Here is a 26,563-nt window from a genome sequence, read left to right on the forward strand (position 1 = left end):
GGACAGGCTTGGGAAGCTCTGCATTAGTGGACTATCCAAGCAAAGACCTCTCCAAAATTAAAGATAAAAAATTAGTAGAGGAAGGGGTCAGAGAAAACATTTTACTTTTTCTCAAGAGATACTATCATTTTTACCTTTCATACTATATTTGTACAGACCTTAATGTTCTTTTTATTTTTCCTCAGAATTTATCAGTGTTTATTATGACAAACAAAAATAAGAGAAAAATCAGTTGGAAAAAAATGAATCGTTTGTCACTAATTTTTCTCCCATTTCTGTTTGTTATAAAATACTGATAAATTCCTAGGCAAAATAAGCTAAAAACTGAAAATGAAGGTCCCTAGCTATTTGCAAGCAATTAGGAACTAAAATATGCCAGTCTATTTTTTATGCTAATAAAAAGCAGTACACAAAATGTTACTCCGATACAAAATATGCACACAAGTCAATAGTGATGAGTAATGGTGTAGTAGTTTTGAGCTGGGAGGACAGTCAGGACTCTCCATTCTTATCCCAGCTCTGCCACTTACTTTGACATCTTAAAGTCTCCTTGGCTGCCTGTCTGTCCGTTTACTCCACTCAAATGGTGGAGTAAAAATGTAAATACTATCCTGCACAAACTGCCAGGATGTGGGCCAGCCCGTGGGTACAGACATTTACCAAATAGGCTACATTTAGTGTCTGAGGTAATATCACTTTGGAATCCTGTTTAGGTGCTGTACAAAATACACATAACAGAATATAACCTGCATGTCACACTAAGTGCCAAATTTATCTTCACAACTATCCAAGTATTCATTCCTGAGCAATGTAGACCCTCAAACTAATGCAGCAAATCCAAGTTTGGATAAAATGAAAATGCTTTTTCATTTTAGATCACATTTGATGAATTCTGTAAGGCTCATGATTAGATTCAATCGGCCAAATTTTAAAATCGGCCACACATATGCACGAGGCTGGGCCCTTTGTGCATTGCGCGCATTTTCAAAAGGGCCTGGCCACACACAAGTGGAGATACGAGCACAAGTGCCGGGCCCTGAGAAAGGGGCGGGCCAGGGAAGCCGACTGCCTGTGGCATAAATTACTTCTGCTCCCGATGAGCAGCAAGTAATAAAATAAAATAATTCAGGCAGGGTAGGTTAGCTTTAAGGGGTGGGGAGGAGAGGGGAAGGGGAAGGAAGGCTAGGCAGAGGGATAGGGAAGTTCCCTCCCAGTCCACTCATTAATTGGAGCGGTCTGGGAGGGAACTGGGGAAGGCCCGATTGCGTCGCTGCGTGGACTTTGCAAACGTTCACCTCCACCCCCCCCCCCTTGCGCGTGCAGATTATAAAACCTGGCGCGCATGTTATAAAATCAGCACATCCATTTGTGCGTGCCGGGAAATGCACACTCATGGACGCGCGCATAAGTTTGAAAATCTACCCCAGTAAGGGCAAACATTCTGTGGCCTTAAGAACATAAGAACATAAGAACATAAGAAATTGCCATGCTGGGTCAGACCAAGGGTCCATCAAGCCCAGCATCCTGTTTCCAACAGAGGCCAAACCAGGCCACAAGAACCTGGCAATTACCCAAACACCTAGAAGATCCCATGCTACTGATGCAATTAATAGCAGTGACTATTCCCTAAGTAAACTTGATTAATAGCAGTTAATGGACTTCTCTTCCAAGAACTTATCCAAACCTTTTTTGAACCCAGCTACACTAACTGCACTAACCACATCCTCTGGCAACAAATTCCAGAGATTTATTGTGCGTTGAGTGAAAAAGAATTTTCTCCGATTAGTCTTAAATGTGCTACTTGCTAACTTCATGGAATGCCCCCTAGTCCTTCTATTATTCGAAAGTGTAAATAACCGAGTCACATCTACTCGTTCAAGACCTCTCATGATCTTAAAGACCTCTATGATATCCCCCCTCAGCCGTCTCTTCTCCAAGCTGAACAGCCCTAACCTCTTCAGCCTTTCCTCATAGGGGAGCTGTTCCATCCCCTTTATCATTTTGGTTGCCCTTCTCTGTACCTTCTCCATTGCAACTATATCTTTTTTGAGATACGGCGACCAGAATTGTACACAGTATTCAAGGTGTGGTCTCACCATGGAGCGATATAGAGGCATTATGACATTTTCCGTTTTATTAACCATTCCCTTCCTAATAATTCCTAACATTTTATTTGCTTTTTTGACTGCTGCAGCACACTGAGCTGACGATTTCAATGTATTATCTACTATGACGCCTAGATCTCTTTCTTGGGTGGTAGCTCCTAATATGGAACCTAACATCGTGTAACTACAGCTAGGGTTATTTTTCCCTATATGCAACACCTTGCACTTGTCCACATTAAATTTCATCTGCCATTTGGATGCCCAATCTTCCAGTCTTGCAAGGTCCTCCTGTAATGTATCACAGTCTGCTTGTGATTTAACTACTCTGAATAATTTTGTATCATCTGCAAATTTGATAACGTCACTCATTGTATTCCTTTCCAGATCATTGATATATATATTGAAAAGCACCGGTCCAAGTACAGATCCCTGAGGCACTCCACTGTTTACCCTTTTCCACTGAGAAAATTGACCATTTAGTCCTACTCTCTGTTTCCTGTCTTTTAACCAGTTTGTAATCCACGAAAGGACATCGCCTCCTATCAAGAAAGGACATCGCCTCCTATCAAGAAAGGACATCGCCTCCTTGATCAAGAAAGCCTCTATTTTGCAAATTTCAGAGACCAGAAAGGAAAAACCCCCCCCAACTATGCATGGTACATCTCCCTGAGGAAGAACCAAATACTTCCTGAGCTGGTCTGAATAAATTTCTCAAAACATGAAAGAAAAAAATACCAACCAACTATCTGCAGATACTTGCACATTGGTGTGGCTCAGGAATTTTGAAGAATTCAGACATTGGTCCATTTGCGGCACTATGAAGCTGTCCTGCAGAAGCCAAACTAACATTGGGTTATATGAAAATTCATTGTGCACTATGCAATAGTCAGACCACTAACTCATTCTACCTGAATTGCTGTGTGATATGAATTGTAATAACTATTTTTTCTATTTTGTAATTTAAATTTTTCAGATAGGTAACTATCAGTAGTACCAGCAAACTGAAAATGTGGCCTGATCAAAAAAGAAAGCCCCAAAACAAAAACAAAAAAATAGATAACAATTTCCTTGCAAAGAAAAACGTTGCCAGCCAACTTAAAAAGAAAACAACCACTGCTTCTCAAGACAAAAATACTAGCTGCACATAGTTTATTAAACAAATCTCACCCCAAGTTCATTCATTAAAAAAAAAAAAAAAAAAGAGAGACTTTAAAAAGAGCACTTTACAGCAGCAGTCAGTTTTGCTAAGTAATTTCATAGCAAGTTAAATATAACATACAGATTTATTTTAAAAAAGAGAAACTGGCTTCAAAAGTTTATGTAAAAGTAAGAGAGGATTATATATAGAGAACGATAGAAAGACAGTCTTTTGGCAGTACGGCAGATGTCCAAAGGAAGAGGTGGTGCTCCATGGCATTTCCCAGATGTATGAAAGCGCTGAGCTGGTCTGCTTTCCTGCACTTGGCACGTCTCACCACTCCTCTGGGTTGGAGACGGGCACGGAATCAGTTTCCGGTGTCTCTGCCTTCTCCTCCGCTGCTTTTTTGTTGCTGCAGCACGGTTTGAAGAGATGCGTGTCTATCAGCACCTCACCAAAACGCCCTTTGTAAATAATTCCACAGCATACTTTTTGTCTAAAGCACACACAAAAAAAAAAAAAAGGGGGGGAAAAACCCACAAAGATTTAGATTTTACAAGCTTTGTAGCATTAATTATAATCACTTTGTATGTCCCTCAGGGACCTACCAGGGCCACATTTGCTAAGAACTGATATCACAAGTACTGAAAGGACCAAGGAACATCTGAACATACTTTAGGGGGTGCTTAACTGCAAAGGCACATGCATACTTGCAGCCTGTAAAAAGCAAGCTGATATTCAAAAACCCAAGGAAAACTGCACACATCGGAGATACTTTTTCAAAGGAGTTAATGTGCCTAAATGTTACATTATCAGAGTAGTTTTCAAAAGCAATCTACTTGAGTAAAGTGCACTTGCGCAAGTAAATTCTGAAAACAATTCAGTAGCATATATTATAGCAATTTTCAAAAGCCCACATACTTGAGTAAAGTGCATTTACACATGTAAAACCCAAATTTTACACATTTAAATGCTTTTTAAAGTCAGGCTCATTGACAATAACTTTCAAACAAATCCACGCAGCATCATATGCACGCTTATATGTCCATGTGGAGATCTATTACAGTGTTTTATAATCTGTATGTATGTTAGTATGTGCATATTATAAAATTTGCACGTCTCTCCCCCCCCCCCAAATTCTTGTATATGTATGGTTATGCGCGAATACCTGAAATATATTAAAAGTGCATATTTCAATGCATTGAAAGCACATACTTTCCCTACCTATTTTCTATATGCGTGTATATTTTACATGCAAAAAGAAAAACTTGCTCATGTACAACCCCGATTTATGATTGTAACTTTCAAAATAGAGAAGTTACTTGCCTGAATTTCGTTTTCCTTAGTGTGGACAGATTGACTCAGGACCAATGGGTTATGTGCTCCCAGATGGAGACTGAGTCAGGTTTCAAAGCTGACGTCACCCACCCCTGCAGTGACCTCAGCCATTCAGTATTCTCTTCGAAAAGCCATTGTGGACATATTAATGAAAGACTTGATTAGAATTTGAGTACAACTTGATTAAAAAAAGCTTGGTTAAAAAACTGGAGACTAACTATACTCAACCAAGATAAGCGCCAAAATCCAGCAATACTACAGGTGCCCTGAACTAGTGATAGGTGAACGGCTTGCCTCACCTGGGCAGCTGTGGGCGGGATTCTGAGTCCATCTGTCTACACTAAGGAAAACGAAATTATCAGGTAAGTAATTTCTCCATTTCCTAGCGTGTAGCCAAAATGGACTCAGGACCAATGGGATGTAAAAAAAAGCTACTCCCGAACAGGGCAGGAGGCTGCCCATGGTCTGGTTAACACCGCCCTCGCAAAGGCTGCGTCCTCTCGGGCTTGGGCATCCAGGCGACAGAACTTAGAGGTGGTGTGTAAAGAGGACCATGTCACTGCTCAACAGATGTTGGCAGGAGACAGCAGCTTAGCTTCCGCCCAGGATACTGCCTGGGCCCTGGTAGAATTAGCTTTGACCTGGAAGGGTAAAGGCTTCCCTGCCTCTATGTAAGCTGCCTTAATTACTTCCTTGATCCAGCGAGCTATGGTAGCTCGTGAAGCTGCTTTGCCCTGTTTCTTTTCCCCATGAAGAACAAACAAGCGATTCGTCTTGCACAGTGGTTCTGAATGTTCCAGATACTGTACCAAATGTCTACCGACGTTTAGATGGCGAAGAAGGTAAGGAGAAGGATTGGTTCAGGTGGAATTCAGAGACTACCTTTGGTAAGGAGGGGTTGGTGCAAAGCTGCACTGTTCCTGGAGTAAACCATTGGAACGCTTCCCGACAGGACAATGCCTGTAGCTCCGAGATGCGATGAGCCGAGCATATCACTACCAAGAATAGTCTTTAGTGTTAATAGGCGTAGAGACAGACTGTGCGTAGTGGTTTGAAGTAAGGTCCTGCCAGGAAGTCCAATACTAGATTAAGGTTCCATTGGGAGACAGGCCACTTTAAGAGTGGTTGGAGATGCTTAACCCCTTTCAGGAAATGGGTCGTCCGGATGCACTGACAGACTGGTTCCATTCACCTCTGCCCTGAAGCAGGAGAGGGCTGCCATTTGGACCTTCAGGGAGTTGAGGGACAATCCTTTGACCAGGCTGTCCTGTAAAAATTCCAGGATCATGGAGATCTTGGCTGTTCGCGGGGGCACCCCACGTTCCTCGCACCAGGTCTCAAATATTCTCCAGATCTGTATGTATGCCAGGGACATTGAAAAAGTCAAAGCGTGGAGCAAATGTGGTAACCACAGCCGCCGAATATCCATGCTTTGTCAGGCGAGCCCTCTCAAGGGCCAGACGAGGAGAAGAGAGAATAGTGTTGAATCTTTGTGAAGAATCAGGCCTTGCTGGAGAAGATCCCTGTGTGGGGGGAGACAAAGAGGACTCTCCACGGCGAGCCTCCGCATATCTGCATACTACGGGCACCTGGGCCCACCAGAGCTAGTCCTCTGTGGTGCTCAATCTTGCCCAATAGGGGGCCACAGGGGGAAGGCATACAGTAAGTTTTCCTCTGGCCAGGTCTGGACAAGGGCGTCAATCCCTTGGGAGTGCTGATCTCGCCTGCGACTGAAGAACCGGGGAACCTTCACATTGTGAGATGTAGCCAGTAGGTTGAAGGATAGGAGGCCCCAGCGATCCATTAGGAGTTGGAAGGCTCTGGCTGACAGCATCCATATCCTCTGATCCAGGCTTTCCCTGCTGAGAAAGTCTGCCCTGATGTTGTCTACTCCCACGATGTGGGAGGCAGATATCCCTTGCAGATTTGACGCTGCCCATTCCATAAGGAGATATATCTCCAGAGACACTTGGTGGGCTCTTGGTTCCTCTCTGGTGGTTGATGTAGGCAACTGTTGTAGTATTGCCTTCCTTCCGAAAGAATCTCAAAACCTGGCTCTTCCGGAAAGCTTTTCCTCCAGATAAATAAATAAATAACTTGTCTCCTTACCCCACCCACCCCCCAAAATAAGTTCCTCTCCCCCGTCCCATGCCCTACCATCCCTCCTCCCTGTCACTGTACATAAGTCAATCAAAACACTCCCGGTTAATAGAGTGTGTTCTTTTTTTTCTTCTAAGTTAATTTGTTAACCATATAGAATTACCTAGATAATATACTGTTACAATACACCATGTCATTATAAGCAAGTTATAAGTTATATGTTCCAAGTTAAATTAACTCTTCCATGTTTCAATGTACTATGTCATAATACGGCTTGCCCTATGACATCATGTTTTATGTAAACCGATGTGATATGCCAAATCGAATGTCGGTATAGAAAAGCACATAAATAAATAAATATTGTCAGACATCACTCGGATTCCTCGCCCCTGGAGTCTGTGGCTGAACTGCAGTCATGCTAATCTGACCGCTCACGCTTCCAGGCAGTTTATATTCCAGTTCGCCTCTTCCTCGGTCCAGCGTCCCTGGGTTGTCAGTTCCTGAAGGTGAGCTCCCCACCCTTGGAAGCTTGTGTCTGTCATGAGGACGATCCAGCTCAGTGGGGAGAGGCTTACCCCCTTGCTTAGGTGAGCTTCCTGTAGCCACCATTGGAGCCGAGAGCACATGTCCATCAGTAGGTGGAGGCAAATCGAGTAGTTGTGAGTCAGACTGTTCCAGCGTGACAGTAAGGAGTGTTGGGAGGGGCCGCATGTGTACCCTCGCTGAAGGTACTACTTCCAGGGTTGATGCCATGAGGCCAAGGTCCTAGAGATAGTCCCATACCTTGGGGTGCATTGTATATGTCAACAGATGTACTTGGTCCATCAGTTTCCTTCTCCTTGAGGAAGGGAGGAAGACCTTGGCCTTGGTGTCAAATCAAGCCCCCAGGTACTCTAATGACTGAGAGGGTTTGAGGTTTCTCTTGTCTATGTTCATGATCCAACAGAGTTCCTACAGGAGCGAGCTGAACCTGTTGGTCACGTGGAGGCTTTCATCAAATGACTGTGCCCAGATCAGCCAGTTGTCCAAGTAAGGCTGCACCAGGATTCCTTCTTTCCTCACTGCTGCCGCCACGACCACCATAATTTTGGAGACAGTTCTGGGGGAGGTTGCCAGGCCAAAGGGCAATGCCCAGAACTGGTAATGGCAGCCCAGTACCGCAAAGCGCAGAAAACACTGGTGGTCTTGATGGATTGGAATATGCAGGTAGGCTAAGAACTTTTCCAGTTGCACTGCCATTATGACAGAGCGAAGAGTTTCCATGCAGAAGTGAACTATCCACAGGTGACTGTTGACGCTTGAGATCCAGGATGGGTCAGAAAGAACCCTCTTTCTTGAGCACAATGAAATAGATGAAAAAACGCCCCATAGCAGAAGTAAAGTTACACGGTAGGGGACCCCGGCACGCGCTTGTGCATGTAAATACTTATGTGCACATTTCATGTTACATACCTGGACCGCCCATGTCCTGCACAGACCCCGCACCTTTTTTGCCTTTCCCAGTTGTGCGCGTACTCAAGTACTTCTCGGCTTTGGCACATGCAGGGCTTTTATAATTTGCTTTTAAGTGTGCAAGTCAATATATTTTAAAACATGCACAGAATTGAAATCAGCTGTTTTCCCAATTCCTCCACCAGTTAACTCAGTCCTTCTACAAGTCATTGAGACCCTTTTAGTTCTTCACTCTGAACTCCTTCACTCAGACCTCCCACCCAACCAATACTTAAACAGACCAGTCTGATATCAACTGCATGAGATAATTAGCAGGTGTAAAATTGCGTGAATAAGTTACCACATGTATTTGTGTAAGTCTCTTAGAAAATAGCAGCTCACATGCATACCTCTCATCTCCATCCTAGAACACCCTTAGATCACCTTTTTTTTGCATGGATAAATGTGCACACAAAAGCAAAAATACCAACATATTCTTTGTTTTTATAAAATAGTGTGCATTTATGCAAGTAACTCCTTTGAAAATTCACCCTATTGTGTATCAATAGTGGATTGTTATAGAGCTAAAAAGGCCGGTGCATACCCTCAGATTGCAAAATGATGGTACAGATTAGCCATGTTAGTGCCATGCTTACAACACATTTTTTTGGAAATTAAAATGTAAACAATTTCCATACACCCCCAATATGCCTTTTTTCTATGTGGCCAATAAAGGAAAATTGGTCTTACCTGCTAATTTTCATTCCTGTAATACCATAGATCAGTCCAGACCAGTGGGTTATGCACTCCCACCAGCAGATGGAGTCAGAGAGCAAAGCTTCAAGGCACTGGTATCCCAAGTGTGCCACCTGCAGCTCATCAGTATTTATCGATACCCAAGCAAAGTATAATTGACAAAAACCCATCTAATTCCCGAAACAAGGGCGAACAAGAAAAAACTTCAAGGGTCTGAAACAAATGACCCCAATACCTGAAAATCAGGTTTGAACCACAGGTCATAACAAAAACCAAAATATTATAGAATCATTCTGATAGATTCCCTATGTACAGCGGGTAACTGTTAGGTATATCAGTCTTTCTGCTTCACTTTTTTGAAGGAGTTAATAAACATGTGGATAAAAGGTGAACCAGTAGATATAGTATACTTGGATTTTCAGAAGGCGTTTGACAAAGTTCCTCATGAGAGGCTTCTAGGAAAAGTAAAAAGTCATGGGATAGGTGGAGATATCCTTTCATGGATTGCAAACTGGCTAAAAGACAGGAAACAGAGTAGGATTAAATGGACAATTTTCTCAGTGGAAGGAGTGGACAGTAGAGTGCCTCAGGGATCTGTATTGGGACCCTTACTTTTCAATATATTTATAAATGATCTGGAAAGAAATACGACGAGTGAGATAATCAAATTTGCAGATGACACAAAATTTTCCAGTCTCACAAGGTCTTCCTGCAATTTATCACAATCTGCTTGTGATTTAACTACTCTGAACAATTTTCACCATGGAGCGATACAGAGGCATTATGACATTTTCCGTTTTATTCACCATTCCCTTTCTAATAATTCCCAACATTCTATTTGCTTTTTTGACTGCCGCAGCACACTGAACCGACGATTTCAATGTGTTATCCACTATGACACCTAGATCTCTTTCTTGGGTTGTAGCACTTAATATGGAACCCAACATTGTGTAATTATAGCATGGGTTATTTTTCCCTATATGCATCACCTTGCACTTATCCACATTAAATTTCATCTGCCATTTGGATGCCCAATTTTCCAGTCTCACAAGGTCTTCCTGCAATTTATCACAATCTGCTTGTGATTTAACTACTCTGAACAATTTTCAGAGTAGTTAAATCACAAGCAGATTGTGATAAATTGCAGGAAGACCTTGTGAGACTGGAAAATTGGGCATCCAAATGGCAGATGAAATTTAATGTGGATAAGTGCAAGGTGATGCATATAGGGAAAAATAACCCATGCTATAATTACACAATGTTGGGTTCCATATTAAGTGCTACAACCCAAGAAAGAGATCTAGGTGTCATAGTGGATAACACATTGAAATCGTCGGTTCAGTGTGCTGCGGCAGTCAAAAAAGCAAATAGAATGTTGGGAATTATTAGAAAGGGAATGGTGAATAAAACGGAAAATGTCATAATGCCTCTGTATCGCTCCATGGTGAGACCGCACCTTGAATACTGTGTAGAATTCTGGTCGCCGCATCTCAAAAGAGATATAATTGCAATGGAGAAGGTACAGAGAAGGGCTACCAAAATGATAAGGAGAATGGAACAACTTCCCTACGAGGAAAGACTAAAGAGGTTAGGACTTTTCAGCTTGGAGAAGAGACGACTGAGGGGGGATATGATAGAGGTGTTTAAAATCATGAGAGGTCTAGAACAGGTAGATGTGAATTGGTTATTTACTCTTTCGGATAGTAGAAAGACTAGGGGGAACTCCATGAAGTTAGCATGGGGCACATTTAAAACTAATCTGAGAAAGTTCTTTTTTACTCAATGCACAATTAAACTCTGGAATTTGTTACCAGAGGATGTGGTCAGTGCAGTTAGTATAGCTGTGTTTAAAAAAGGATTGGATAAGCTCTTGGAGGAGAAGTCCATTACCTGCTATTAAGTTCACTTAGAGAATAGCCACTGACATTAGCAATGGTAACATGGAATAGACTTAGTTTTTGGGTTCTTGCCAGGTTCTTATGGCCTGGATTGGCCACTGTTGGAAACAGGATGCTGGGCTTGATGGACCCTTGGTCTGACCCAGTATGGCATTTTCTTATGTTAGTAGCACCCGGGTGGGATCCTGGACTGATCTGTGGTATTACAGGAACGAAAATTAGCAGGTAAGAACCAATTTTCCTTTCCTGTACATACCCAGATCAGTTCAGACCAGTGGGATGTACCAAAGCCACATTACATCGGGCAGAAACCCGAAAGACTTGCTCGCAAGATGCTCTCCCCAAAAAGCGCTTGGTCCGGATCCCTAACATCCGGATGATAATGCCTTGTGAAGGTATGCAGGGAAGACCAGACTGCGGCTCTACAAATCTCTTCAGGCGACAACTGACATTCCTCCCAAGAAGCCACTTGCACTGTTGTCGAGTGAGCTTTCAAACCAGTTGGGACGAGGCGACTCTTCCCGATGTAGGCCAAGCAAATTGTTTCCTTCAGCTAGCGAGCCAAGGATGCCTTTTCACCCTTCTTCAGACCTCCAAAGAGCACAAAAAGTGATCTGATTTTTGAAAAAAAAGAGTAAGTGACCTTCAAATACTGAAGGAGAACCCGGCAGATATCTAACAGATGACGATCTCTTCCCATAGTGGGGTCACGAGCCCAATCAGAGAATCCAGGTAACTCCACGGACTGATTAACATGAAAGGCAGACACTATTTCAGCAAAAAGAAAGGGACCGTACGCAGGGACACCCTATCAGCCGAGATGCGAAGGAAGGGATCCCTACAGGAAAGAGCCTGCAATTCTGAAATACAACTTGCGGAACAGATGGCTACCAAGAACACAGTCTTCAAGGCGAGGTCCTTTAAGGAAGCGTGTCCCAGAGGCTCAAAAGGGGGATCACGAAGCGCCCTCCACACCAGATTGAGATTCCTCTCCGGGCATAACTTACGAAGAGGAGTACGAAGATGCTTCCTGGACAATGTCCAAGTGGCTGGCTAGAGGCCTGCCACCTACCCGCCCTAGGAAACATCCCAGGGCCGAAACCTGAACACGCAGAGCCCTATAAGCCAAACCTTTAGATAATCCCTGCTGCAAAAACCAAGACCTGAGGAATGGCCACAGACAACGGCACTCACCTTGCTGGTCATACCAGACTTCAAACACCTTCCACACTGGAGCATATGCCATAGATGTCGAGGGCCACCTGGACTGAAGCAGGGTGGAAATCACCTGTTCCGAATAACCTTTCATCAGTAACTGCCACCTCTCAAACACCAGGCTGCGAGAGAGAAGTGATCCTCCCGATCCAAATAAATGGGCCCTTGCCGCAGGAGGTTCGGCAGATGAGCTAGGCACAGCAGACAGTCTCTTGCCAACCGTACCAGGTCCATAAATCACGGCTGCCGCAGCCACTCCGGTGCCACCAGAATTACCGAATCAGTATGGTCCTCTATGCGCCGGAGAATGTGCCTGATCAGGGTCCATGGAGGAAAGGCATTCAGGAGGATTCCGGTTGGCCACTTGCAGACTAGGGCGTCTACTCCTACCGCCCCGATTTCCTTCTTTTGGCTGAAGAACCGGTCTATCTTGGCAATGACACAGGTCACCATGAGGTCCAGTTGGGGAACTCCCCATCAGGCACAAATGTGATTCCAATCCTCTCAGGATAGTTCCCACTCTCCAGGACCCAGCTGTTGACAACTGAGGAAGTCCGCCTGCCATGTGACAGGCTGTGATGCCTTCCAGATGAAGCTCAGCCCAAGTGAAGAGGAGGTGTGCTTCCTGTGCCACGGCCAGACTTCTGGGTCCTCCCTGAGATATGCTACCATGGTGGCATTGTCCGAGAAAACTCGAACCATTCTCCCCTGCACCAGGGACTGGAATGCCAACAACGCTTTGCGGACTGCCCTTGTCTCTAGGCGATTGATAGACCACAACCGTTCAGGTAAGGACCAGGTTCCCTGCACTGCATGACAGAGGCACACTGCTCCCCAGCCTTGAAGCCTCGCAGTTGTCACGATCACCCAATCCGGGACTTCGAGGGGCATCCCCTTCCCTTAAGTTGTCTTCAGCCACCATTGCAGGCTGGACCTGATTCGCTGCGACAAAGGCAGGGGCAATTGGTATTGCTCAGACACTGGGTTCCACCTATGCCAGTAGATCTCTTTGCAACGGTCTCAGGTGAGCAAAGGCCCAAGGCACCAATTCCAACATTGAAGCCATGAACCCCAGAACTTGTAGGTAATCCCACACTCTGGGGATTGGAAACTAACCAGAGACTCACTTGTTGCTGCAATTTGAACATCCTGTCGTTCATGAGAAACACCCTGCCCTGGAGGGTGTCGAAACGAGCTCCGAAATACTCCAGACACCGGAGTCAGATGACTTTTTGTTTCGTTGATTACCCCAGCCTAGGGACTGGAGACAATGGCCCACACGAAGAACCATTCACTCGCCTTCCTCTTCCGACTTGGCTCGAATCAGCCAATCGAAGTAAGGATGAACCATTATCCCTTCCTTCTGGAGGGTCGCCGCCACCACGACCATCACCTTCGTAAAGGTGCATGGGGCTGTCGCCAGTCCGAACAGCAGCACCTGGAACTGAAAATGCTGACCCAGGATATTGAATCATAGGAATCTCTGGTGAGCGCTGCAAATCAGGATGTATAGATAAGCCTTGGTGAGATCCAAGTAGGCAAGGAACTCTCCCTTTCGAATCGCTGCGATGACTGTTCGAAGTGTTTCTATTTGAAAATGGGGCACCTTCAAGCAGCGATTCACCTTCTGTAGGTTCAGGATGGATCGGAAAGTGCCCTCCTTTTTGGGAACTACGACAAATGGAGTACCATCCCCTCCCCCATTCCTCGGACGGCACGGGGACGAGCGCCTTTAGGGCCAGTAATCTTTGTAGAGTGTCTTCTACTGCGGCTCGCTTATTGCAGGAAAAGCATCGCGATTCCACAAAGGCAGGCATGAGAGGCCGAGAAAATTCTGAGGCGTAACCTTTTTTACCACCTCCAACACCCAGCGATCGGAGGTGATCCTGGCCCACTCCTCGTAAAATTGGACACCCTGCCCCTGATAATCCCATCAGAGGAGTAGGCGGGCCTGATTTCAGTGGGCAGGCTCCCCAGTTCCAGTTACCTGACCGAAACCACCTCTGGCAGACAACTGGAGCCTGAAAGGACTGTGTATGGGAAGAGGTCTTTCTGGAACCAGAGGGTGGAACACTCCTCCCCAACCTGCTTTTTCGGAAATCCTGAAAACAGGATAGAGGGCCGAATGATATCCTGTAGGGCTTTCTATCTTCTGACAGTTTATTGCCCTTGGACTCCCCCAGAGATTTCATCAGCTGATCCAAATCCTCTCCAAACAGCAACTTCCCTCGAAAAGGCAGACTGCACAGTTGTGACTTGGAGGAAGCATCCGCTGCCCAATTGTGGAGCCATAGGAGTCGCCGAGCCGCCACGGAGGAGACCATAGTCTAGGCCACTGAACGCACCAAGTCATAAGGATCCACCACATATGCTACCGCCGCCTCCAGACGAACCGCCTGAGAAGCTGATAAAGTCCCAGAAGACGAAGGGTCCTGCGGTTTTTGAATCCAACATAAACACGCTCTTTGCATCATGCTGGCACACACCACCACCCGAAATCCTAAGGAGGAGACCTCGAAAACCCGCTTCAGATGCAGCTCCAGCTTGCGGTCCTGCACATCTGAGAGCAGCCACTCCTGCCACTGGAATGGTAGTCTTCTTGGTCACAACTGATACAGCCGCATCCACCTTAGGTACCCCTGAGGCGTTCTAAATGTTCCTCCATTAGCAGGTAGAATATTTGCATCGCCCGGCCGACCTTAAGCCCCACCTCCAGGGATTCCCACTCCCAGCTGATGAGCTTTTGAATCTTCTTCGGGATGGGAAAAGCACTAGGTGAAACCCGGAGACCATCCAGGACTGGGTTCACTCCCCAAATTCTTCAAGCACCTGGGGAATAAGGGGGCACAATTCCTCCCTCTTAAACAGCTGGACTATGCGGGGGTCAACACCCTCTGCACTAGGTTCTACTGAATCCTGATCGTCGTCGCCCGTATCTATGTCTGGAGGGACCTCACCCTGATCTGCAGCGCTGTCCCTTGGGGGCGAAGTAGGAGTTGTTTCCCTGCTGGTCGACTGCACCTGCTAGATCCTTCCGAACCAAAGTTACCCGGGATGGGCGACCGTCAGTTCGCAGAAGGGGACGCTTGGGAACTCCAATGCTCCCATCCTGGGCTCTGTGTTTCGCGAGTTTCCGAGCTAGAAATGCTTCATGTATGAGTAGTACAAATTCCAGTGAAAATCCCCCCGGTCCCATCTCGTCACTGCTAGAATCAGTGTCCATGTCTCTCGATTCTTTTGGTCTCGGAGTCCGCACAATGGGGGGGGATCATCCTGGGAGACCTTTTCCGCAGGGTGTGCAGTGGGGGTTGGGCTCCTTTCGTTAGACCCAGCCGCCGAGCCGGACCTGTGTGCAGACATTTTAGGTTTGGTCCTATTGTCTGAGGCCCCTTCCCCACCCAGTGCACAGTAACAGGGGGTCTAAATAAGCTGACAAGCCTTACAGGATTCCACAAGCCTTACAGGATTCCACCAGAGGAGTTTCTACCATGTTCCCCCTGCAAAAAGGGGCATATAACTCCACCCCCCCCCCCCCGGAAGAAAACAAGTGCTGCCACCCAGCCCTTGTGACTCCCAAAAATTGGCCCCAGGAACGTTGGGGAGCCAAGTGGGAGGTCGAAAAAGAAAAAACAAAATGGCTGCCACAGTAAAAATAGCTCCAGAGCCAGCGGTAAAAATGAAGAGGGAGCCTAAAAACGTCCTCTGAGGTTCTTACCAGGGCTGAAACACTCTCCCCTCCTCTTCAGGGGTCTGCCTGGCTCTGCACCACCGGGCAGACTGATTTACCCTGGGAGCTGCGGTGAACAGGGAACTTGGAGCTGGTTTTTTTTTTTGTTTTGTTTTTTTTTTTTTAAACACAAAAACTTTAATTCTAGTAACAGAAAAATATAAAACCTAAGCTAAGAACAGTAGAAAAAAAATCCCCAAAGGGGCTACTTCCCTGTACTGCAGACAGTGAGGGGGAGCCTTCGGGTCGCTGAGGGAGCCAGTCCCCTGGCTATCAGGAGACCCGGAACCACACGGGCTAGCACTGCCAGGGGTAACCAATCCCCAAGTTCGCCTGGCTCTACCCGAGGGATGGCCCAGACACTGAACCTAGCACCTCAGGGAGCAAGAAAAATCCTTCTCACACAGAGCTGCAGGTATACACGACCACCATCTGCTGGAGTCAAAGAAATACTGATGAGCTGCAGGATACCAGTGCCTCGAAGTTTTGCTCTCTGACGCCATCTGCTGGTGGGCGTGTATAACCCACTGGTCTGGGCTGATCTAGGTATGTACAGAATGTGTATGAAAGTATGCACACATTTTCAGGCAGCTAGAAAGCCATTCACCCAGCTATGACTGACTTAGATGTCTTTTACCTAAGAGAAAATTAACAACCCTCATAAGTCTTTGAAAATTTATCCTTTAGTTTTGATGGGGTTTCCAAAACATAGAACCAGTAACTCATGGGTTGGCCAGATTGCTCAGTGGCAGTGCTGTGCACGGCTATATGGAAGGGCCTCAATTTGATCCCCGAATGAGGTCTTCTGTTCCCCTGATCAGCCGAGACTTGAGACGCTATGGAGGCAGCATTCACAGCCCCTGGATAGAAGAGAATCCTGGTGGCCAGATTCAGGGCCCATGATTGCAGGGTTCATGGCCCAGGACCATCACTGCAATGATCAGACTAAGTATACTGGTGGGGTGGGGGAAAGATTACAGTAGGAGACAAATCCCCAGTAGTTCTGAATGATAGTGCCAGATCCCCGGCTTGGTTTCAATTGAACTGGAAGCACAAGAGAGGAGAAGGAGGAGGAGGAAGAAACTGCCAAGTCAAAGACTACTTATTCCCAAAATATCATCATCATTGTCTTATGCTTTTCCTCCAGCTACTGATTTGGGGATTTTGGTTTTTTTTTGTGTCCAGCAGTTTGCCCTTTTTCCTTCCAGCTCAAATCAGAATCAGGGCTGGGATCCTAGCACCATGAACCTTCATTTGCAATCACCCAGGGACGTCCTCCACTGTACTTAGTCTAGTGATTGATTATTTTTGGACTGATACAGTAAAAACTAGGGAGAGCGGGCGAGTGCCCTGCTCTCCCGGCACGCGCACAGGCCACTCTCCTGTGCGCGCGATACAGTATTTTAATTTATTAAAATTAGGCCCGGCTGTAAAAAGAGGTGCTAGGGACACTATTGAGCATCCGGTTTTCAACCCGCGAGCCGGTGCCTGGAGAAAGTAGCGCCTACCTTTGGGTAGGCGCTAATTTCTGAAAGTAAAATGTGCGGCTTGGCCGCACATTTTACTTACTGAATCGCACGGGAATACCTAATAGGGCCATCAACATGCATTTGCATGTTGCGGGCGCTATTAGGTTCGGGGTGGGGGGGTTTGGACGCACGTTTTGGACGCACAATTACCCCTTACTGAATAAGGGGTAAAGCTAGCGTGTCCAAAACGCACGTCCAATGCTGGAGCACACTGTATTGTATCGGCCTGTAAATTTGGAAACAGGAGCCAGTTATAGAAACTTCTGTCTTTGAGTGGTCAAAGATGATATTAGCAAATCAAGAGATCAGAATCCTTAGTGTTATTAGATCTTACCCTACAAAATCAAATTGGGAGAATTATGGAGGGCCTGCTGTTTTCAGCAATGAAATATTCAGAATCTGAGACCTCTTAGAACAAAAGGATTTAGTTACAGTGGTCCGTGTTTTAATCGCATTATTGTAATTCCTTGTATATTAGCTTCCCAAAGAACTAACTAGCTAGGCTGCAAATAGTGCAAAACACTGCTGTGCAGCCAGTGTTGGGAATTAAAACCTGGTACCATGTCTCTCCTGTTCTGAAGACTTTATATTGGCTCCCAATTGAAAAACGGGTCGAATTTGAATTCTGTTTTTAAGTCTTTAAAATCTAGAATAATTATGTCTCTCGGTCTTCAATCTCATATACGTCGATATTGTCTGAAAAACTTTGTCCCTACTTCAAATTCCAGAGAAAATTAGATTAATTGAAAACTAAGGCGGCCTTCTCTTGTTCAGCATCCTTGCTTTGCCCCACAGGAGTTTAAAATCCTAAGAGATCTCATTACTTTTAGGAAGCAATGCAAAGCATGGTTATCTGGAGATGCCTTTGAATAATCTCTATTTTATCTATTCAAATTCACACAAAATTCTGGCTTCTGACCTGATTTTTTATTATTTTATTATGTGTAGATTATTTTGTGTTGATTTTCAGTTTATTTTGTTTTCATTGTACACCACTCTGTACTTTAGTGAGTGGAATGTCTAAGTATCTGAAAATAAATTAATAAAATAAATTTTGCAGCAACAGGCCTGAGATCATCATCCATGCATGAAGACTCCTTTTTGGAACCCTGCTCATGGTTTTAAATCTAGGTACCAGGTGTTGCCCTTATTGATTATCACAACTCCCTCCTCTTCCACCCCCAAGGGGCTGTGAACACTGGCTCCACAGCACCCCAAGGCCAGGCTGACCTTTTGTGTTAAAGATCTGATCCAGGTACTTTCCTGCAGGCTGGCCTTGGGTACTTTTTTTGCTTATGCAAATAAAAATACTAAAAAGTATTACATCTTAATTTATAAAAACAGTAATGAAATAAAAGCTAAGCCAAAGGGTCTGCTTTGTCACAGGTCTTTTCTATCAGAGAAAAGAAACTTTCATTAAACGAATACCAGGCAATGCAAAGAAATTGTCATAAGAATAAAGAGAATTCCAAATTTCAACAGACTTTCAGATACTTGAAAGGTTTTAATGATCCATGGTCGTCAAACCTTTTCCATTGGAAACAATTTAGTAGAACTAGGGGTCACGATATGAAACTCCAGGGAGGAAGAACCAGTGTCAGGAAATATTTCTTCACTGAGAGGGTGGTGGATGCCTGGAATGCCCTTTCAAAGGGACATAGGATAAAAACTGTGGATCCCTAAGAGGCTAGAGGATGAGAATAAATAAAAAGGCTTAACCGGCACGGAGCAGCAGTTACTACCCTTGGGAAGCTTGCAGGGCAGACTGGATGGACCATTTTGGTCTTTTTCTACCATGACTAGTATATCCTGAAAAAGAGTTGCAAAAGAAACAGATTTTCTAAAAATTTTTATTTATGCAACATGTAGGGGGCAATCTTTGAATAATCCATGAAGCTGTAAACTACATGATCAGTTTTAATGCACTTTATGCACATTTTTAATGAGATACAATTGTGCATTTTTCTCTTTAAAAATTCATATAAAGTATGTGTGCTAAAACCATCCATGTAGTTTGCACTCTCTTGTGAGGGCAGTTGGGGGGTGGGAAGGGTAAAATAACATTCATACTTTACAAAAGTGTTATGTGCACAATATCTTCCTTCTCCAACCTAAACATGCCTTCAGGAACACCTTCTTGCGGCCCATGTGAAAAAAAGTATGCCTGCTATGGAAACCCATCTTTATTTTAAACCAGCATGAGAATTTTCAGCCAAGCCATTTTAGAAACCTCTATAGAAACAGGATGGCAGAAAAAGGCCATATGGCCCATCTAGTCTGCCCATCTGTCCAATTAATTTAGTATTATAATGCTCATCACTTCCTTAGAGATCCTTGTAATTATCCCATGCTTTCTTGAATTCAGAGATTGTTTTTGTCTCTGCCACTTCCACTGGAAGGCTGTTCCACACATCCACCACCCTCATTTTACCTTGGGAAATTGCTATTTACCCTTTGAAAATTGTCTTCAGTGTATAAATTATACAGGAGAGAGCGCCCAGACAGGGAAGGTAACAACAAGCCCTTCACATCAATGCTTGCACATGCTGAGTAGCCAAACTACCAATTTTTAAGAATCTCCAATGCTAAAGTTAGTTAAGCAATTTATACTGGAATCAGCCCATTAAAGTTCAGATTGTGCAGGCATCTCATTATGAAGCTTGCTTTAACAAATTACGCTTTGTTTTCTGAGCGACTAATAGGTGACAGTTGTAAGCAAAAGCTTAGGCACTCAGTCAAATTGTAAGTTTCAATGAATCTTTAAGTGAATGGAAGCTAACAGCCTCTACAAGGTACAAAGTTAAATAAGGACAGTAATTTTCAAACCGGTACGTGGGCACGTGTTTGTCGGCTCACGCTCAGGGACACAGCTATTTTATAAATTGCGCATGCACGTGCGCGCAAATGCTGCTTCTACTGTGTAAACTGGGGGATTTTAAAAGGGGTGCACGGCGATGCCATTTCCAGTTTGGCCCCAGTTTACCCAGTTAAGAGACAGGTCTTCCAAACCCCACTGATTTAATAGCCGTCACTTTCCCCAGTTATCCCTGATCCTTAAAACCACGCCAATCTGCCTATTTATCTTTAGTTTGTAACTTACATATGGCATCCATAGAAGAAGCAAAGTTATGCAGCAGGGGGCATCAGCGCACACGGGAAAACTTAAGTATTTACACGCACATCTCATGTTCACACCCATACCACACCCACTTTTGAATACCTCCAAGATGTGCGCTTGTGGCATTTACTCGCATATCTAGCTGGCTTTTAAAATCTGTTTGGCACACAGATTTAATTAAATTTACTTTCTCTTTCTGCAAATTTTAACACACTGAAAATAATAAAACCGTAAATATGGCATGTGCTAAAGTATGGACACCCTGCTAGTTGAGTTATTTCTACTTATTTCATAAAGATGTTAAGGCCCAAAAAGTCAGACCTTCAATTAGTCAAGTAAGGACAATTCCGCAGTTGAGCAAATACTCTGACCCTTCTAACAGGTTGACACTGTTCTGTCTACTTTCAACAACCATGGGTTCCTCTAAGCAGCTGCCTGAGCATTTGACAATGAAGATAATTCACTCTTACAAAGCAGGGGACGGCTATTAAAAATAAATCTCTATAAATGCTTCCAGCTATCAATTTCAACTTGTTGCGGGAGCGCTAGGAAGAGGTCCCATTTCCGGGGAGGTTAGTGTGCCCTTGTCCACGGCGCGACTGCAGAGGAGCTCTGAGGAAGCACCGAAGCAAGCAAGATGTGTCCAAGCTCGGGTAGACAGGCTGAAGACCAGGAGCTCTGACCTCTGCCAAACCTGAATGCACCGGAAGAGACCCAAAAACGCAATGCTGGTCTCTGGGGTAGCCCTCCGGCCACTCGATAGCCCTTTCGGACCTGCCACCTGGAAATGGTAGAGGCAACAGGACGAACAGAGGTCAAGGACAGGTGATGGTACTGGAACAAGACGAAGACACTAGGCAAGAAGGCAAGGCTAAGGCAAGGCTGAAGCTCAAAAGGAAGAGAGGATCCGGGCAGCTCAGGAAGCAGAGTCCAGTCAGAGAAGGCTTCAGTAACCCAGCATGCTCGACGCACCTGAGGGTCATCCAGAAAATGGTGAAACTTCAGACCTGGAATGGAAAACGCACCAGGTGTTCATCTAGAAGCAGGGTCCACTGGGAAGACTAGGGCTGGTCCCGGAACTTGAGATAGTCGAAGAGAAGCTGGGGTGTGCTAGGACATCAGGAGAAAGGACATCAAAGGAGAGGAACATCGATAAGAACACTTGAGTGGAAAGACGACAGCAGGGTTAAAACTCAGCATGAAGAGGAATCCGGGCAACACTAAGCAGCATCTGACCTGAACAGAGGCTTCAGTGACCCAGCGTGATCGACGCACCTGAGAGATCAACCAGAAGACGAAACTTCAGATCAGGCATGGAAAACGCACCAGAAAGTTATCTAGAAGCTGTACAGAGGACGGCAGGAAGCTAGGAGTTGAATCCGGAACCAGGACAGAGGACAAGGCTTCCAAGAAGAGGAGCCGGAAGGAGTAAACACCTGGAGGTGGAACATCAGAAGACAAGGACATCAGGGACAAAGGACGGGGACGTCACGGACATCTGAAGAAACTAGATCTGACGAGAGACCAGGAACCACAGACGTAGATTAGGGAATTCCCATGAAGAACGAAGTGCCTTGAAGAAGCTGGACACAAAGAGAAGTCCAGGAGCGGACTGGCTCCTTGCAAAGGCGCTGGAGGACTGGTGAAGGGCCCTTAAATAGGGCTGAAGAGGAGACACATTGATGACATCAAGAGGGGCCGCAGGGCTACTCCCACTGCGGGCCCTTTAAGAAGGCAGGAGAGGCGCGGCCACGCACCTAGGAGGCAGGACCACGGACAGTGGTGTCCATGCCACAAAGAGGAGGCTAGGAGGCAGGAACTAGGCTGCAAAGCGGATCCCGGTGTCGGCGGCTCCCAGCCGCGAGGGTGCGTTGACGGTGGCCTACAGGCCGCATGGAGGCACAGCAGTGGTGGCCCTGCCCACCGCAGGAAGAGGATGACATCGGTGGCCTCCGGGCCGTGTAGGTGCCAGCGACGACGGCGGCCTCCAGTGGCAGCAGACCCACTGCAGAGCAGGATGTTGGCTGTGGCCTCCCGGAAACATGACAGTGGCCTCCAGGCCGCAGAGGCAGAAAGGCAGCAGAGAGGTAAAAGGCTGTTCGCGGCTAGGCCCGTGAGCAGCATCACAACACAACTGTCAGAAACGTGTTTAAGAAATGGAAGTTACATTATCTTGTGTGGCTGTGGTCAAACAGCACAATTAAATTCTGGAATTTGTTGCCACAGGATGTGGTTAGTGCAGTTAGTATAGCTGTGTTTAAAAAAGGATTGGATAAGTTCTTGGAGGAGAAGTCCATTACCTGCTATTAAGTTCACTTAGAGAATAGCCACTGCCATTAGCAATGGTTACATGGAATAGACTTAGTTTTTGGGTACTTGCCAGGTTCTTATGGCCTGGATTGGCCACTGTTGGAAACAGGATGTTCGGCTTAATGGACCCTTGGTCTGACCCAGTATGGCATGTTCTTATGTAGTTTTGTCAGCCCAAAGCACTTTGTTCTGCACACTTTGGATGATGATTTTTTGTGATCAGGCTGTAGAAAAGGTTTACCGATGACTCTCCCATGTGGATCACTGTTCTGTAAACAACTCTACTGCAGATAGGTACTCCAGTATCAGGTAAACTTTTCAGCAAGTCGTTTGCAGTGATCTGTGGATTCCATTTGCAGTTCTGACCAGTTTCAGGTAGTTCTACCAGATATTTTTCTTAGTCTTCCAGATCTTGCCTCAACTTCAATAATGCCATGTAACTTCCATTTCTTAACAATGTTTGACAATTGAAACTGTTAGCTGGAAGTGTTTAGAGCAGTGATGGCTAACCTATGACACACGTGTTAGAGGTGTCACGCAGAGACTTTTTGCTGACACGCGCAGCGTTTCATGGACTATCGGGAATTTATTATTATTATTTTATTTATTTATTTATTAAATCGGCTGCGCCGACCCTTTAAAATTAATTTTTTTTTTTAGTATGCCCCCGGGCGCAGGGAGGCTCAGGCGGTGCAGCGACAGGCAGATAGGCAGGGCTGTGGTGAGGCTCACGTCACCACGGCCCGAAGAAAACGAAAGATTGCATTTAAATGCGCTGATGCTTCTCCTCCTTCCTGCCTGTACGGCTCCGGAAGTAAATGTTGCCGGAGCTGCATGGACAGGAAGGAGGAGAAGCATCAGCGTGTGCAGAAGAGAAGCAGCGCTTGCGCTTATGGGCCGCCACGAATCCCAAGTCCCAGCAGCCCGAGAAGAGGAAGAGGCCCGGTAGCAGGGCCGCCGCGGCCAGAGATTAGGGCCGCTGCAGAGCCCATCCTGCGGCGACACGTGAAGAGGAGGCCCAGAGGTGAGAGAGGCTGAGGGTCTGCGCGCGTGTATGAGATGAGTTGAGAGATTGTGTGTGAGAGTGAGGACCTGAATGTTTGCAGAGATAGCATGTGGGAGAGAGAGAGCTGTGTGTATGAATGGTTGTATGAGAGAGAGCATGTGACCGTGAGAGCCTGTGCGTGTGAGAGAGAGAAATGCATGTGAGAATGAGAACCTGAGTGTGTGTTTGAGGAAAGAAGATTGAGAGAAAAGAAACAGAAAAAGAGACAATATAAAAGGAATTGGCAAAAAAAAAAAAAAAAGAAAGGTAAGGTGGAAAAAAATAAGAAAGGGAAGGTGGAAAAAAAAAAGCCTGAGACCAACCAATCAGAAAACTAAGACCAGACAGCAAAGGTAAAAAAAAAATTAAAAAATAACTTTTTAGTGATTGGCACATGTAATCTTTGGGAATGTGCAAGAATAGCACTTTCTCTATGCACATCTCGCAATGTACGAGATCAGCATGGAGGAAGTGGAAGCCCATGTGACCTGCACAGAGGCGGCAGCAGAATGGGCTTCAGTGTCAGTAGCAGCAATCGGCACCTCCCCAATAGCCATGCGGCAGCAATGACAGTGGCAGCAGAGGAATGAGAGAGGTTCCGAGGTTGCTGGCAAAAGAGAGGGGGGTCTGCCTTTAGTGTGTGCATGTGTGTGAATGGGACTCTGCCTGGGGGTGTATGTGTGTGATGCATGGGTGCCTGCCTGGGGGTCTGTGTGTGTGAGAATGAATGTGTGCATGCCCGGGGGATGGGGAGGGAGTGGTGTGAAAATGAATGGGAGCCTGCCTGGGGGTCAGTGTGTGTGTGTGTGAGAATGACTGGGAGCTTGCCTGGGTGTGTGTGTTTGTGTGTATGTGAGGGAGCCAGTGAGTGTGAGAGCATGAGTGTGCATGAGAAAATCCAGGGGAGTAAGAGTTTGTGTGTGGGGGTGGGGGGGGGGGTGGAGGAGGAGAGAGTTTTAATTGAAGATTTAGCCAATGAAATTCAGCAACAAAAAAGTCACTAAGCGGGTAAGGTGAAGAATTATTTGTTTTTGCTGTATTAATACAGTACATATATTAAAATTATAACTTGTTATTAGAGCTACAAATATCACAAAATTATGGATTTTTCAGAAGTGACACACCGAGTTATGCTAGATTCTTTTATGAATTTTGACACACTGAGCTCAAAAGGTTGGCCATCACTGGTTTAGAGATTTTTTTATTTTTTTTAAATAGACTTCCCCTGCCTTGTAAAAGTGAATTAGCCTCATTTTCAAATGCTAGAACAGCTGCTTAGAGGGCCCATGATAATTGAAGATAGACAGAACAATCACAACCTGGGTGCTTGCCAGGTTCTTATGGCCTGGATTGCCCACTGATGGAAACAGGATACTGGGCTTGATGGACCCTTGGTCTGACCCAGTATGGGATGTTCTTATGTTCTGAAAGGTTAGACAGTTCAGAGAATTTTTCAACCATGGAATTGTCTTCACTTGACTACACATAACATAAAATGAAATAAGTGAAGGCATAATAAGTTAGTTATTTTTTTGAGCCTTATTAAAGCCTTTTTAAAATAATCAAGGCTGAACTGGAAGGTGTCCAAACTTTGCATAGGTCTTATTCACTGCTATTTTGAACCTGTTAAAATAAGCAAATAATTTTGTGTTGAACTTTGTACCATGTAGAGGATGTGTCCGTTTCTGTTCACAGAGATTCATTAAAACAATTTGATAGAATAGTATGCGCATTAAGACAAACTTTCAAACCGACGCACGGACGCACATTTGCGCACAGCCATTTTATAACATGTGTGCATGTTATAAAATAGTCCTGCTGCGTGCACATGTGCGCACAAGTTTTGCTTCTACCATGCAAGTCAAGGGATTTTAAAAGTGGTGCGTGTCATTGCCAGTTAAGCCAGTTTGTCCCCAGTTCACCCAGTTAAGGGGTAGGTCTTACAACCCCCCCTAGTTTAATAGCCTTCACTTCCCCCGGTTAGCCCCACCCCTTAAAGCCCTGCAGATCTGCCTATTTTTCTTTATTTTAAACATACACCTCCTCCATAGCAGAAGTAAACTTACGTGGCAGGGAGATCCGGGCGCACGCCCAGGTACACAAGTATTTGTGCGCGCATCTTTGGTTCACGCCCCAGAACACCCATGCCAAGCCCCTTTTGGAAAACTTTGGAGAAGTGTGCGCTGCGGGAGATACGTGTGTATCCAGGCAGCTTTTAAAAACCCGCTCGGCACGTGCAAGCCTGACTTATTCACGCATCCCCTAATTAATGCGCAGAGTTTTTAAAATTCAATTTTTAGTTTTTGCATAACCATGCGTTTTAACTACACCTCTCAAAGGTGCAAGCTAGTTTATGCATGTTAATAATGCTGCTAATGCGCAATAGATAACAGGTGTATTAGTGCTTGCATTAACCATTACTTTTTTTTTTTTTTTTTAGCCCCAGTGTGCAGTAAAACTGATCATGATACAACTATCACAGAGCTGGTGAGGACAGAGGCTTACCATGCCAGAAAGAAGCTGTAGTAACAGCATGTTCCTTTGTAGGAAGGCTGGAGTTCAGTTGTACAGCTTTTAGATAATGTACAAGTTAAAACAGGTTTACAACTGTTTGGAAGGTCAGTATATAGACATGAGACTATGATAAGATGCAACTACAAGTCTGAAGCACAAATTTTAACAAATTATTCTGTTATAATTTACAAGGGCATAAACTCATACTTTTTAAAAAGAATTTTTGCTTGTGATGCGAAATCTCTCACACATCTGTACCCACAATCAGATGTTGCCAAAGACTTATGGCAAAAATGTCAGTGGCAGAGCAGGTCATAACACTGATGCATTTATTAACTC

The 26,563-nt window shown here is 45.2% G+C and overlaps 1 protein-coding gene across 3 annotated transcripts in view; it reads right to left on the reverse strand.

Moving 5' to 3' along the window:
• Positions 1-3,237: 3,237 nt before the first annotated feature.
• SINHCAF (SIN3-HDAC complex associated factor) overlaps positions 3,238-26,563 on the reverse strand; it is a 91,234-nt gene continuing 67,908 nt past the window's right edge. For all 3 annotated transcript variants that reach the window (XM_029600007.1, XM_029600009.1, XM_029600008.1), the window contains exon 6: positions 3,238-3,739. In XM_029600007.1, the coding sequence (XP_029455867.1) occupies positions 3,577-3,739 (163 nt within the window). In that variant the 3' untranslated portion in view covers positions 3,238-3,576. The remainder of the gene's footprint in view (positions 3,740-26,563) is intronic.

The sequence above is a fragment of the Rhinatrema bivittatum genome, chromosome 4 (genome assembly GCF_901001135.1).
Source record: "Rhinatrema bivittatum chromosome 4, aRhiBiv1.1, whole genome shotgun sequence".
NCBI lineage: Eukaryota > Metazoa > Chordata > Amphibia > Gymnophiona > Rhinatrematidae > Rhinatrema > Rhinatrema bivittatum.